The sequence below is a fragment of the Myxocyprinus asiaticus genome, chromosome 3, assembly GCF_019703515.2.
Source record: "Myxocyprinus asiaticus isolate MX2 ecotype Aquarium Trade chromosome 3, UBuf_Myxa_2, whole genome shotgun sequence".
NCBI classification, from domain to species: domain Eukaryota; kingdom Metazoa; phylum Chordata; class Actinopteri; order Cypriniformes; family Catostomidae; genus Myxocyprinus; species Myxocyprinus asiaticus.
The window spans coordinates 53,831,544-53,845,903 of NC_059346.1; the positions used below are offsets into that span (position 1 = coordinate 53,831,544).

Below are 14,360 nucleotides of genomic sequence, written 5' to 3' on the forward strand. Positions count from 1 at the left end.
ACAAAAACAGAATGTTACAATCGTCATAGCTGCATTCCTGTGCAGTCTTCACCACTGGTGTAAATGTATTTTAAATGTATTTTATTTTAAAGTGTGCTCTCTACTAGTGGCTCACAATTCATCAAAGATGGCTGTTGCCAAGGAGATGAGATAGTAAGTAAGTGGGCAAATTTTTCATGGGCTGGATTTAGCTGGTTGGCTACAAGAAGAGAACGGCAACCAACTGGGTCACACAACCAGAGCAAAGGAAACGCCAAAGCTGCGATTCCCTTTTGAAGTGACCCGCCTTTTCAGGGAGTGTTTTTAATGTGTTATTGTGTGAAGAGTTTCACAGGTCTCCTCAGAACAGCAGATTCTGTTTTTCTGTCACATAAAAGCCAGCTGGCTGTGTGGTATCCCTCTGGATGTGTTTTTTGTAGATTTCTGCCAGTCTGATTGGCTGGGGCACCGAGGACATCTACAGTGGCTCGGGACTGTGCAATGTTTTTGCATTGTTCCCTTTGAAGATTAGGGCTCTCAAAAAGCTGCATTTTCTAATGATAGAATTGATCATTTTCTTGTTGAGATTGAAATCACAATAAATATTGCAGTTAAAGAAGTTGTTTACCCAAAAATGAAACTACTTTATGTAATTTAATCACATAAATGTACCTTTACTTAAGATTGAGAATGAGATTTATAAGCTAGAGCAAAGTGCAAGGTTTTTATTATACTGTAACTACTTTAATTTTGGCCTGTTTCTTACTATACAGTCAATTTATGCTTTTGCTTATTGTATGGACAAAAGCAGCGTGATCATTCTTCTTACATCAATTTTTGTGTTCCACAGAGGTTATTAAACAAGAATATTCAGAATACATTTCTATAATACAAAATTAATCTTTAATTTAAAGGTGAAATTTTATATTTTTGATTTTAAAATATTTTCTTTTATCCCAGTTTAATGTGCAGAGGAAACTATTTGTAGCCATTTGTAAGTTGATACCCCCAAAGAGTGTTAACACTGTGGCTCACCCTAAAGGCTTATTTATACTTACTGGGTGAACAGGCTTCGCTTACTTCACCTACAAATTATGACAAAATACAGTGATGTGATTGTTTTGCCATTTTGTTGTTTGGTGATATTTCTGTACACGTTCATCTCTGAAATTCTTGACATAGAAGAACTCGGCTGGTCAAAGAGCATTGTTGATTGGTTAAAACTAATTGTGGGTGTGGGTTTCAACGTGATGATTTTTATTAACAATCGCACGTGCCAGCTGAGTAGTTGTTATCTAAGTTACTGTCATTAAAATTGATAACTTTGAAGCCCGTCTCTCGAGACAGCCTACCTGATGTGTCGTCCACCAGAGAGTTGACAGCCTTCCGTGATGTCACCCTCAATGAACTAATTTTAAAATTACATCGCGAGTAGTATAAACGCCAGTTTCGTTTGTCAAGGGTGCTTTAGTTCATCCAGGAGAAAAAAGTTTGGCTTCTTCCACAGTATAAATCAGGCTTAACATGTCAACATTTGGCTCAACCATTGGTGTGTTTAGGGTATGACCCATTTTTCCCACCAAGATCAGATGGTGAGAGTGTATGGGAAACCTGTTTGAAAACAGTCATTATTTTAAAGGTGATGTGTGTCTTTTTTTCAGTGTTATAATACTTTTGCTTTTCCCAGCTTAATATGCAGAGACAATTTTAAGTAAGCCATTTTTAACGCTCTTATACACTCACAATGAAGTTTTTCTTTGTTCTTTGGTCAGGGCTAGAAAGAAGGTCAAAACAGCTGACCAACAGTATACTGTTTGCGAACATTCAGACAGTGACCACGCTGCTGGGGTGGTGTTTAGAGGAGCATTTAAATATGAGAAATGTAAAACCAATGTGACATTAAAATGTGCTATCAATGACTTCATGTCTCATTCTATGAATAGAATACACATGGTATCAATAAAAGAAGCTGTTTTAACCACTTAATGATGATTTAAAGTAATATATATGTGTAATTTGTTGTATTTACATTCTGCATTCACGCTGCTAATGCTATGCTAACACGCTACGTAGCCATAAAATGCACCGTTTAGCATCTGTTATTGTATTTTATGATGAATCTTGTGAAAAGAATCAACGTAAGATGATGGAAAAGGTTTTTTGAATACTTCCCTTATGAAAATCGAGAGTTCATGGCAAATTTGCCACAAATTCGCCACTGATAATTTTCACATGCAAATGAGCTTTGCGGCAAACTTGCGGCAAATTGTCCATTGTTGCCAAAGGTTTGCCAGAGGTTCACCACTACCGGTGAAGAACTGCAAACTTCTGGCAAATATTTGTGGTGAATCAAAAGCTCATTTGCATGTGAAGATAACGAGTGGCAAATTTGGTGTGGCTAGTTTAGATTTTTTTGTAAGGGTTGTTTTTAAAGAAAGTAATAGAAACTGATCTCGACTGAGTAAAGAGACCGTAAAAAAAAAAAAAAAAAAAAAAAAGATGTTGCCATAAAAGTTGGTGGGGCATTGTTACATTATTACATGGAAGACAGGGGGTTGAGTGTTTTAACCTGTTTTAAGCTACACTCTGTACCTTTTGGCCATCTAGCGGTTGAAGCATAAAACTGCAGGTTACTTGTGGAGGAACATTGTTTTGGAAATTATGTGAGTTGGGCTTCGACTCTGCTCTTGTGCGTGGATGAATCTGATGATTTGAGGAGTAACCATAGTTACAGGTGATCATCTTATCAGAGCGAATGCCACTAATGACAACAAAACTCGCCTCCTCCCCTCAAAAAATAAATAAATAATGAAAGGAAGAGAAAGATGCATAGCCGAAAATATGTCTTATGAGCTGGTAAGTAGCATATTTTCTGCTGTTGTTTTGACTTATTGAAAACAGTTGTTTTAAAATAAATAGTGTTACAAAAGTTAGGCAACAATGACATTAGACATAACGATTGCTAGTCATATCAGATAAAAATGGTGGAAAATAATATAACTTAGCTAGCAGACAAATAGACCAGCGTAATAACTGGTTTAGAGATTGGGATTGTTACCAGCATAAAAATTCCTTCCTTCCTCAAATGAAACTGAAAGTACTGCAGTATCAAAATTCATAATAAAATGCCCCATTAGAGTGGCTAACGCTATCTAACACTACCATGCTAAGAGAGCTACCTGGCTAACTATTGGTCCAATAAAATATCTTACCTGTCCAACAAGAAAAACTACATCTCTGGGTTGGTTTTAAATCCTTTAAGATCTCAGAGTTGTTGCCACCTCTGAAAATCCATTGTTGTTTCGTGTTTTATTACGGGCTCTATCGCTTTCACTTTATGCTTGCAGACTCTTCTCGGTTCGTGGTTACTTTATTTTGAAAACGGGATTTCCCAGAGGGTTGCCTTTTTGAATGATCCATGGTCAGTTTCACTCATTTGTTGTGGCTACAAGCTTTTAGCTTTAAACTACTACCACACCTATCAGCGCACATATACATGCGCTGTAATAGCTGGATCTCCTTTTCATTATGGACATGACCTAAACACGCACGTACGAATGATGGAAGTCCTTCCAAATCCGTCCTGACAGCTCTAAAATGTAATACCATAGTGAATCGTAATACCAAGGCAAAAACATGGTTTGGAAGATGGATTGTTTGTGTACTTGCTCATTAATTAAATGTTGTTCATTTCTAACAAAAACTACTTAACACTCTTACATAGTGTAGCTTTAAAACACTCATCATTTTTGCAATTCATTGCCACTAGTGGTGCAGAAATTACACACTTCACCTTTAAGGAAGAAAAGGTACTTAAAAATTATTTTGTGGACTTCGATTTGTTTGTTAGGCCAGCAACCTACATGGCTAGTTGCTAAAATAATCTTCATGGCATGAGGATAGACAGCAGCAGTGGCAAGCTACAGGCCTCCTGCACTTGAGGGATGAGAGAGGAAGAGAGAGAGAGAGAGAGAGAGAGAGAGAGAGAGAGAGAGAGAGAGAGAGTGTGAGTGAGTGAGAGAGAGATTACAGGAAACCAGATACACATTCACGCTGGGAAACACTGCAATAGAACACACCCTACACTACGACTACCTCGATCTAAAAATCAGTGCTTCAGTGGGATTTGGTCTGGCAGTGAATGCACTAAAAGAGAAAGCTAGAAGAGCATTCTATGCTATTAAGGGCAAATTTACCCAAATAGACATTCCTGTAACAATTTAGTGTAAAATATTTGATAGTATTATTATGCCTATTGCTCTGTACGGATGTGAGGTTTGGGGTACACTCTGTATGGCAGATTACTCTAGATGGGACAAACACCCCACAGAATCCCTGCATGCAGAATTCTGTAAAAACATTCTAAGAGTTCAGAGAAGAACACCTACTAATGCATGCCAGGCCGAACTAGGCAGATACCCCCTAATTATACATATTTAAAAACGATCCCTCAAATTTTGGACACACCTAAATTCATGTTCCCCTAACACACTGCAACATGAAGCCCTTAAAACCCAAGAGTTGAAGCCTAAAACCAGTCCCGTTTGTCAGCTGGCTCTGAAACTCACAAACCCACTAACAACTAACAAACACCAGTTTCAGACCAGCACTGCTGAACAAAACCAAATCATAAAAGAAAGCAAAAATTCATTTTTTGACCATTGGGAAAATTTTTTAGCAAAAACCAAAGCAAATTGGAATGTTATCGGGCCCTAAACAGAAAGTATAATCTGGCAGAATATCTCCACACTATAAGAGATCCAAAACAGAGGCGGATCCTCACCAAATACAGGCTCAGCAATCACAGTCTGGCCATAGAAAAAGGCAGACACAGACAAACATGGCTTCTAAAGGAAGAACAAGTCTGTGCTCACTGGGACATGTTGAGGTCGAGACAGAGACACACTTTCTCCTTCACTGTGAGAAATTTACAGAGGTGAGAGAGAAATACTTTGACAAACTCTCAAACCTCATGCCACAGTTTTCCAGTTCAGCAGAAACAGATCAAATGCAGGTGTTACTGCGGGAGGTCCATCATGCATCAGTTGCAGCAAAATTCATTTTTGAGATGCACACCCTCAGAAACCAATCACTGCCTTAATGTACTTCAGCCACAGTATTTTATTTTTATTTTTTTTATTATTTTAATGTTCATAATATCTTCTTAAATGATTATTTTATTTTATATTGTATAGTGTATATAGTTATTATAGTTTTTATTTTATTCATTACCTGGCACCTTATTTTAATTCTATTTTTATTGTTATTTGTTACTGTTTTATTATTATTATTTGTCTTGTCATTATCTGTTTTGTGTATTAATGCTTTGGCAATATAGTATGGAAACACAATCATGCTAATAAAGTACTTTAAATTGAAAATTGAATTGAATGTGTGTGTGTGTGTGTTTGTGTGTGAGAGAGAGAGAGAGAGAGAGAGAGAGAGACCTTATGTGTGTCAGGCCCACAAAGTTTTGAAGAGGATGGAAGTATTCCCCTCAGACACCACTAAACACTCCTTCATGTCACCTAATAATTGGTGTTAGGAAGCTGACTGTTGGGTACTGCTGCTCTTCCTGTGAGGGATACTGCAAACAAACAAGTAGGAATGTTTTTACACTGGGGACTGTGATGACTCTACATTTATATGACCAGTCTTACATACTGGTTTGACAGTATGATAGGTATTTGATTGGAATTCAAAAGGCTTGACTTTCCTATGTAAATTATATGAAGAGGAGAGCACTGACCCTGACAATACACATTTAGAGATGGGCCTTTACAAGCTTTAGGGCTTTAGCACAGCTTGCCTGAATTCAAACCAAAGTAAAAACTCCAAATCCCAATAATCAAACTAGATTTTTACATTTTATTTACAAAATGTGAGTGATGCTTGCCTGTGTCTGGGTGGCTGCTAGAGCATTGCTTTGTGTGGTTGCTAAAGTGTTCTAAGTTGTTGTTAACTGGATTGCTATGTGGTTGCTAGGGTGTTCTGGGTGGCTGCTAGGGTGGTCTGGGTTCTGCCAGAGCATTGTCATGTGGTTGCTAGGATATTATGGGTGGTTGCTAGTGTGTTCTGGGTGGTTGCTAGTGTGGTCTGGTTGGTTGCTGGGGTGGTCTGGGTGGCTGCTAGAGCATTGCTTTGTGTGGTTGCTAAAGTGTTCTAAGTTGTTGTAAACCGGATTGCTATGTGGTTGCTAGGGTGTTCTGGGTGGCTATCAGGGTGTTCTGGGTGGTTGCTAGGATGGTCTGGGTGGTTGCTAGGATGATCTGGGTGGTTGCTGGGGTGTTGTTATGTGGTTGCTATGGTGCTCTATGTGGTTGCTAGGTGGTTTCTAGGGTATTGTGGGTGGTGCAGGGCATTGCTATGTGGTTGCTAGGGTGTTCTAACTGGTTTTTAACACATTTCTATGTGATTACAGAGGTGTTCTAGGTGCTTGCTAAGAGGTTTCAATGGTGTTCAAGGTGGTTGCTAGTTAGTTGCTGACTGGCCCAAGTCAAAATAGCAAAATAGTCTTGATGATATTCTGGTACCTAGATATGGCTCGGCTCCCTCATTCATTGTAAGCCAATGGGATTTATCTGCCTCTTTTAATGTCCACTAGGCAAAAAGTCCTAATCGCTTAGAAATGGATGAAGCACCACAATTTTAGGTATCTTACATGTATGTAGCACATGAATAAGGGATGTGTTCATAACCATAAATATCAGAGATCTTCTATACTGAGATAACAGTCACCACGGCTATAGGAGAGAGAGTAACGGTCAACTAACGTGTTACAACAGTAAATCACTGTTTGCGGTTACCATATAAATGAATGGGGAGAGCCGTAAACAGACACCTACCTGTCGCAAAATTATCTTCTTGTATAAAACAGCACTCATAGTTCATTCCAAAAGGATGGTTTATTGTTTATTTATCCCTAGCAGCCACATAGTTTCCTCATAAAAGCAGTTTATTCAGCACACTGAGGTATCTCCTACATAGACATCCATTAAAAAAAGCACGGCCTCTAGTCTCCTCACCAGTGTACTGCCCATAGATGTCTATGGGACCGCTGTGTTATGCTATTTTCTGCTAACCTTGTAGGCTCCCTTTGATAGAAGGGTTCTGCTAAATATTATCAATGATAATGCTGACGCTTGTCTTGCAACAACACTAATAATTGACAGATTTGTTTTGTTTGATTCTGGGGTCAAAACATTCAAAAGGGCAGCGGTTGCATCTCTCTATAACGTTCATCAGCTCCCTCGGAAACACATGTTAGATGGTAACCACGTGCTGTTTTTCTGTAACCAGGCAGATTTCTATGGCCTGTGCTACTCTGTTTAATGAGTTTCCGTGGTAACACTCACCACAGCACTGGCAAGTGCATCGGGCTGATTATAGAAACATCTGTTTTTAAACTAGATTTGCATGTCTTGAAGGATATATCAGCACTTCTTAGACGAAAAAAAGAAAAAGAAAAAGAAAAAATGCAATTTTTAGGTAAATTTAGTTTTTAGGCTTTGGGTTTTGGGTTTTGTGCATATTAAAGCACACGTAAATTTGCATGCTGAGCACACATTTTGTTTTTTGTTGGCTGTTTACACACAACAACACATCAAACCACAACAGCTTCTCTGCCACCAGTCACAATTCATTATGCAAAAAAGTGCAAGAAAGAAGACCATTGTCATTTTAGTACACTCTTAGAAGAAAAGGTTCCATATAGAACACTAAAGGGTTCTATCGCTTGCTTCATATTTGGAACCTCTAAAAGGTTCCATATAGAACCCTAAAGGGTTCTATCATTCGCTTCATATTTGGAACCTCTAAAATGTTCTATGTAGAACCCTTTTTAATGGTTCTTTCAAAAGAACCCTAAAGGGTTCTTTGAGCCAGGTGGAAAGGTTCTATCTAGAACCATTTAGGGGTTCCCAAAATGCAACCGTAACATTTGGTTTTTGTTTAGTGTTTAGATTTATTTTATTTCCAGAAGAATGTTTAATGCAAATTTAATAGTTCAAATACTATATCACTAAGAAAGTGAAATAATCATATAAAAGACATTTAATTATTATTAAGTAAAGCATTTTTTATAGTTTGTATTTACAGCAACACAAGCAATAATTAACACAATTCATAAAGCAATAGTTATGAGAATTTACTTAATAAATACCACAGGTTTGTAATAAAAAGCTAAAAGTTAATTAGTAGTAATTGTTTTTTTTTAAATAAAAACCATAAACATTAAATAATTTAACATTAACTATAAGTTAACATGTTAACATTCTAACCATAAGTAAGATTAATAAACAAGTAAAAAACTAATTAAAAATAAATAAAAACAAATGACCTATGAAAAGCTATTAAACAATTTTAACACTGGGGCAGATACAGAATCATTTTGTTGCCACTGGTCTGACAAAATGAGAGAGATCTTTTGGATACAGGAAATTAAACAAAACTTCATCAGTTTGATGCTGACTCTGCACTCTCTGAGGGGTCCGGATACCATGTGAAAGATCAGGTTGAGGATGGATGTGCTGATCACTGTAAGTATGTGAAACATTTAATAGACCTGCTGTCAGTATGCAGAATAATTAAAAACAAAGAAATTGGTATGTCTCTAAATTACATCTTAATCATCTCACTTACATGAATAGGAGTGTTGTGTTTTATCTGTATGAAGATTGTCAAACTAGTAATGCTGCACTCCAGAGCTACTGCAAACAGAAATTAACCATTATTATGTATAATTAAAACCTTGATGCAATGCAAAATAATGCAAAACAATAGAAAAATATGTACCTTTTATAACATGTTTATGTCATTGTTATAAGTTGTACAGATGTCCCCTTTGACTTCCACTTGTCATGGCTCTGATGATGTTGATTGAATGTTGATCTAAGTTAGGTGAAGGCCTTTACTAAAACCCATGATAAATTAATTATCTCATTTTTGTATATGACAATAAAACTACAAGCACCAAATACACCAAAAAGTTGAGAAATTGAAACATTTCCATCACTTCCTCTCTTTGACTTTTGACATTTGACATATTCACACTCTTGAATAGAGCTGGACTAATCTCTTTATATCAGTGTAGTTGGCTTAATTCAGTGCTGTGATGTGCTCTCGGAAACTTGTTTCATTGTGTCCCTTGTTTTCTAAATGCAAAGAAAATTACATTATAACATGACAAGGAGTCAGGTCAAAATACATAAAAATAACAAAATTAATCAACAAATTAATTTGTTTCACCATTACAATTTTATATAGGATGCTTTCGCGTTTTGATCACTCGAGCGAGCACACAACTTAAATTTGCCTTTGAGCTATGTAGATAGGAGGGAAAAAACAGCACTACACACTCAAGTTGTTTGCTGTTTATGATAAAAAAAATCTTTTGAATTATGAGTCAAGAATAGACTGTATTAATACTAAGATAAACCTGTTGTCTAAAAGAGAAAGGACATTGGATCTGATTGTCTGTCATTTATCCTTTTCTAATCAAACTCAAAGCTGTAGAAGTACATTAAAAGTTAAATTTTTTCTGCAGAATGAAATGCAAATGCAAAAGTAATGTAGTGTTTTGTTCAAACTATTTATAAAAAACTTTCAATAATGTAATTTATGCATACACATACATACATACATACATACCCACATTAAGAAATTGCCAACTCAAAGAACCCTTATGTGCAAAAAGGGTTATTTTTTTCTGTAAACCTTTTTGGCATAAAGGGTTCTTTGGAGCTGAGTAAAAAACCATAGGGTTCTATATAGAACCCCAAAGAACCTTTTTTTCTAAGAGTGTATGCAAGGGGCTTGGGTAGCTCAGCGAGTAAAGACGCTGACTACCAACCCTGGAATCGCGAATTCGAATCCAGGGTGTGCTGAGTGACTCCAGCCAGGTCTCCTAAGCAACCAAATAGGCCTGGTTGCTAAGGAGGGTAGAGTCACATGGGGTAACCTCCTCGTGGTCGCTATAATGTGGTTCGCTCTCGGTGGGGCGCGTGGTGAGCTGTGTGTGGATGCCGCGGAGAATAGCGTGAAGCCTCCACACGCGCTATGTCTGATACGTGATAAGATGCACGGATTGACGGTCTCAGATGCGGAGGCAACTGAGATTCGTCATCCGCCACCAGGATTGAGGCGAGTCACTACGCCACCACAAGGACGTAGGGCGCATTGGGAATTGGGCATTCCAAATTGGGGAGAAAACGAAAAAAATAAAAGATTGTATGCAAATATGTCAGTGATGTCATCGCTTTCGGTTAAATTTTGAATGGCAAAAATTCTAACAGTGTCAGTAAAAGGGAGACGTTCAACCTTTAATTGTAATGCTTTGGTACATGAATTATTTAATAACACGTTTCAACTTCAAAAGTAGAATAGAATCATTCCCTATCTGTAAGGGAGTTCGAGGAAAGGAGGAGGCGAGAAGCGAGGTTTCCCAGTTCAGGTGGGTGTTTTAATTTGTCCAGCTTAAAGTTTACAGCTTTCCAAGAAAAATATTGACTTTTCACACATACAACTTCACAATAACTTTCGTGGCAATATGGCTTTTCTTGTGCCGGTCTCTCTCTCCCCGTCTACTGGGTGTGGCTCTTTTATGCCGCACTCCCCGTGCTCACTGAAATTAGAGACAGGTGTTAGACATAATTTAGCTCAGGTGTAAGCGCCCTTACCGCTTTCTCTCTCTCCAGAGAGATGCTTGACCACGCCCCCACTGCCACACTATCTTTTCTTGTAAATGATAGTAAAATATAGTATTTTTAAGAGTCATAAACCTGTCCACTGCAATAGAAGATAGTAGTTAATAGTATTCCAGAGGTACTTGGTGCATCATCACTTTTGTCAGCTGCTTTGATTTAATGTTGTCATAAAAAGCAAAATGACAGATAAAGAGGCCAGACATATATTGAATTATGGGTAAGGGTTAAAGGTAATCATCCACTATGGTTTGGATGTACACTCGAAAAAATAGAAAAATAAATACTCTTTGGCTGAACTTGATTCAATCATAGACAGAGGTTCCACGTGTTTGAAATTCATTTTCTTAAATTAAAATTACCATGTAATTTCAACTTAAATACTTCAAGTAGAGGGAACCTAACTGAATCAAGTAAACCGGAAAATTGAACATGTCAAAATAACTCAAATGAAACTCTTTAAGTGACATGCTAGATAGTAACAGGAAATGTTAGCGTGCTACTGTAAACACATGCTGGTAGGAAGAACTACAAAATACAACTTTGTCACTATGCTATGGTTAGCACAGTGATTGCTCAATGGATAAAGCGATATGTAGAATACTTAAAATGTATTTGTCCTCAACCTAGGCTCCACTCTTCATGATGGTAACCCGCAAAACTACAGCATAACAGAAACTCTTCTAAATCTCAACATAACAAACCCTTAAACACTAGCAAGTCTCCCCGTTTAAGTTCATCTTGCACAAAAGCACATAAAGTAACACTTAATTTTAACATTTACTCTACCTGTCGAGTCCTATGCAAACCATGCTGGGAACTAGAAATCCTCTGCCCAGTTTCAGTTAACCAAAGAGAAAATATTCATTTTGTCCCAACACACATGGATTAAGTAAAGCTGACAAGACACTTTTTTTAGTTGAATCAACTAAGTTCATTGAAGTTCCCTTGGTTACATGAATTTGTTGAGTAATATGAACATGGCAGGTTTGAGAAAAACAAAAAGCCGGAAAAGGGTGGAAGCTCTCTTCAGGTAGGAAAAGAGCAGCTGCCCTAAGTGGAGGAGTTCAAGTATCTCGGGATCTTGTTCTCGAGTGAGGGAAAGTTGGAGCGTGAGATCGACAGGCGGATCGGTGCAGCGTCTGCTGTAATGCTGTCGCTGTACCAGACTGTGGTGATGAAGAAAGCTAAGCCTGAAGGCAAAGCTCTCAATTTACCAGTCGGTGTACGTTCCAACCCTCACCTATGGTCATGAGCTTTGGGTAGTGACCAAAAGAATAAGATCGTGAATATAAGCGGCTGAAATGAACTTTCTTCATAGGGTGTCAGGGCTCACTAAGGGATAGGGTGCGAAGCTCTGACATCCGAGAGGGGCTCGGAGTAGAACCGCTGCTCCTCCGTGTTGAAAGGAGCCAGTTGAGGTGGTTCGGGCATCTGATTAGGATGGCTCCTGGATACCTTACTGCGGAGGTGTTTCGGGCATGTCCAACTGGGAGGAGGCCCAGGGGAAGACCCAGAACATGCTGGAGGGATTATATCTCTTGGCTGGCCTGGGAATGACTCAGAATCCCCCAGGATGAGCTGGAGGATGTGGCCGGGGAAAAGGACGTATGGGCCACTTTGCTTAGTCTGCTGCAACTGCGACCAGGTCCCGGACAAGCGGTCGAAGATGAATGGATGGATAGATGTTTTCACTAAACAACAAGATCAAAATACTGATTAAGAAAGTTATTTTTGTAGTGAAGGAGAAGAATATTCTATGTTTGTGGAATATCACTACATATATTCACCGGCCCCAAAGGAGAGAAAAGATATCTTAAAACACCAAATTCAGTCAGTTATGAAGCCAGCTGAATCAGTACATCTCAGACAAGACTTTAAATTTGCTCATTGTCAGACCCAGATTCATCTGTTTACCAACCGCAGAGGAGCTTCACATATGATTATAGAGAATAAACATAATATCACACACATCATGATGAAGACAATGCATGTTAATTAGTACAGTCACGCATGTCTGTGTACGCCACATAAAGTGTTACAGATTAAAAAGAGCAAACCGTTGTCTGTCTTCATCTTTGTTTGCAGTACCTGCATGAGAATGGCATAGTGCACAGAGACCTGAAACCTGAGAACCTCCTCTATGCCACCTCAGCGCCAGATGCTCCGCTCAAAATAGGTAATGCTCTCTGTTTGTCTGATGGGGGATCTGCATTTTGCCTAGACATCCATTGTTGGTGAATTACTTTACAAGCAAGCAGCTTGATCCTGTTGTAAGCAGTCTAAAGAGGAACATTTAAAAGATGGAATATCATTCAAATATTTGCTACAGATTTGTGCAGTTTTTTTAGTAGTGCTTGCTTATAATTAGGGATTTGAACCACCTCATTTTGTGCAGATTGATGAGGAGAGGTGAGCTATTAATTTTCTAAACGATTGGAAATCGAATTTTTGCCTGGCAGATAATGAAGTCAGGGGAATAATGGGTGAAACAATTATTAAAATAAATATTAAAAAATAATTATTTTTCAAGAACATAAAGCCTATTGTAGGACCATTAAAATGTTTGCATTGTGTGATTATTTTCATGACAAATAATTTATAATAGAAAAAAATATTTTAAGCATTTAAAAATATATATATTATTAGATTTTTATATGAATAAAATATATGTAATATTTCAAATAATAAAGTATTATAATTATATTTAGAATTATAAAAAATAATAATATTTTTAATATTATTGTGTAAAAATTATAATAAAATAAATATACATTATTATTAGATTTTGTATTAATAAAAATATTATTACTATTTAAAAGAATTAAGTATTATTATTTGATTTAGAATTATAATTATAATCATAATTTTTATATTATTTATAACCACATAGCAACCACCCAGGACACCCTTGCAACTGCGTAGCAACACACTAAAAACACCCATAACACCAGTGCCCTGGTAACCATACACAACACCCAGGCATTGTGATGGCGAGTTTTACATGGACAAGAACCACTCACTTTTTCCTAAGAAAATGTAAAAATCTAGTTTTGATTTGGTGTTTATCTTTTTCAGCTGATTTTGGTTTGTCAAAAATAATGGATGATCAGGTAACAATGAAGACCGTGTGCGGGACTCCAGGCTATTGTGGTGAGTTTGTTAAAGAGGAATTCATTAACAGTACACCATCTGTGGCTTTAGTTAGTCTTAGACATAATCTTTTATACAACATCAGTACAACGGAGTGTCTAATGTTCTGTCTCTCTCTTCCTCAGCTCCTGAGATTTTGCAGGGATGTGCCTATGGCCCTGAGGTTGACATGTGGTCTGTGGGAGTTATCACGTACATTTTGTGAGTGACACAACATACTTCGCCTTCTTAAGTTATTCTTTCACAAGAATTATCTGCTTAGTCATTCAAACTCCCTGTCGTTTCACTCTTAAGAATTTGGTTTTGTCTCAGAGCAGCTGCACTTGTGAAACACGTGAGGCACGTTCTGAACTTTTGGGTGTAATTCCTGGAATTTGTGAACATGGACACAGATACAGAAATCTTAGAATGATTGAAAGAATGGAACAAAAACCCTCTTTAAATGCAGATATTTAGACATTTAGATATTTTGATAGACACTGTAGACAGACAGGCAGACAGACAGACAGACAGACAGATAGATAGACA

The 14,360-nt window shown here is 37.6% G+C and overlaps 1 protein-coding gene across 3 annotated transcripts in view; it reads left to right on the forward strand.

The window, feature by feature from the left end:
- The window catches only part of LOC127430794 (calcium/calmodulin-dependent protein kinase type IV-like), a 63,032-nt gene that overhangs the window by 38,191 nt on the left and 10,481 nt on the right, over positions 1 to 14,360 (forward strand). For all 3 annotated transcript variants that reach the window (XM_051680866.1, XM_051680884.1, XM_051680876.1), the window contains exons 7-9: positions 12,768 to 12,858; positions 13,758 to 13,832; positions 13,958 to 14,033. In XM_051680866.1, the coding sequence (XP_051536826.1) occupies positions 12,768 to 12,858; positions 13,758 to 13,832; positions 13,958 to 14,033 (242 nt within the window). The remainder of the gene's footprint in view (positions 1 to 12,767; positions 12,859 to 13,757; positions 13,833 to 13,957; positions 14,034 to 14,360) is intronic.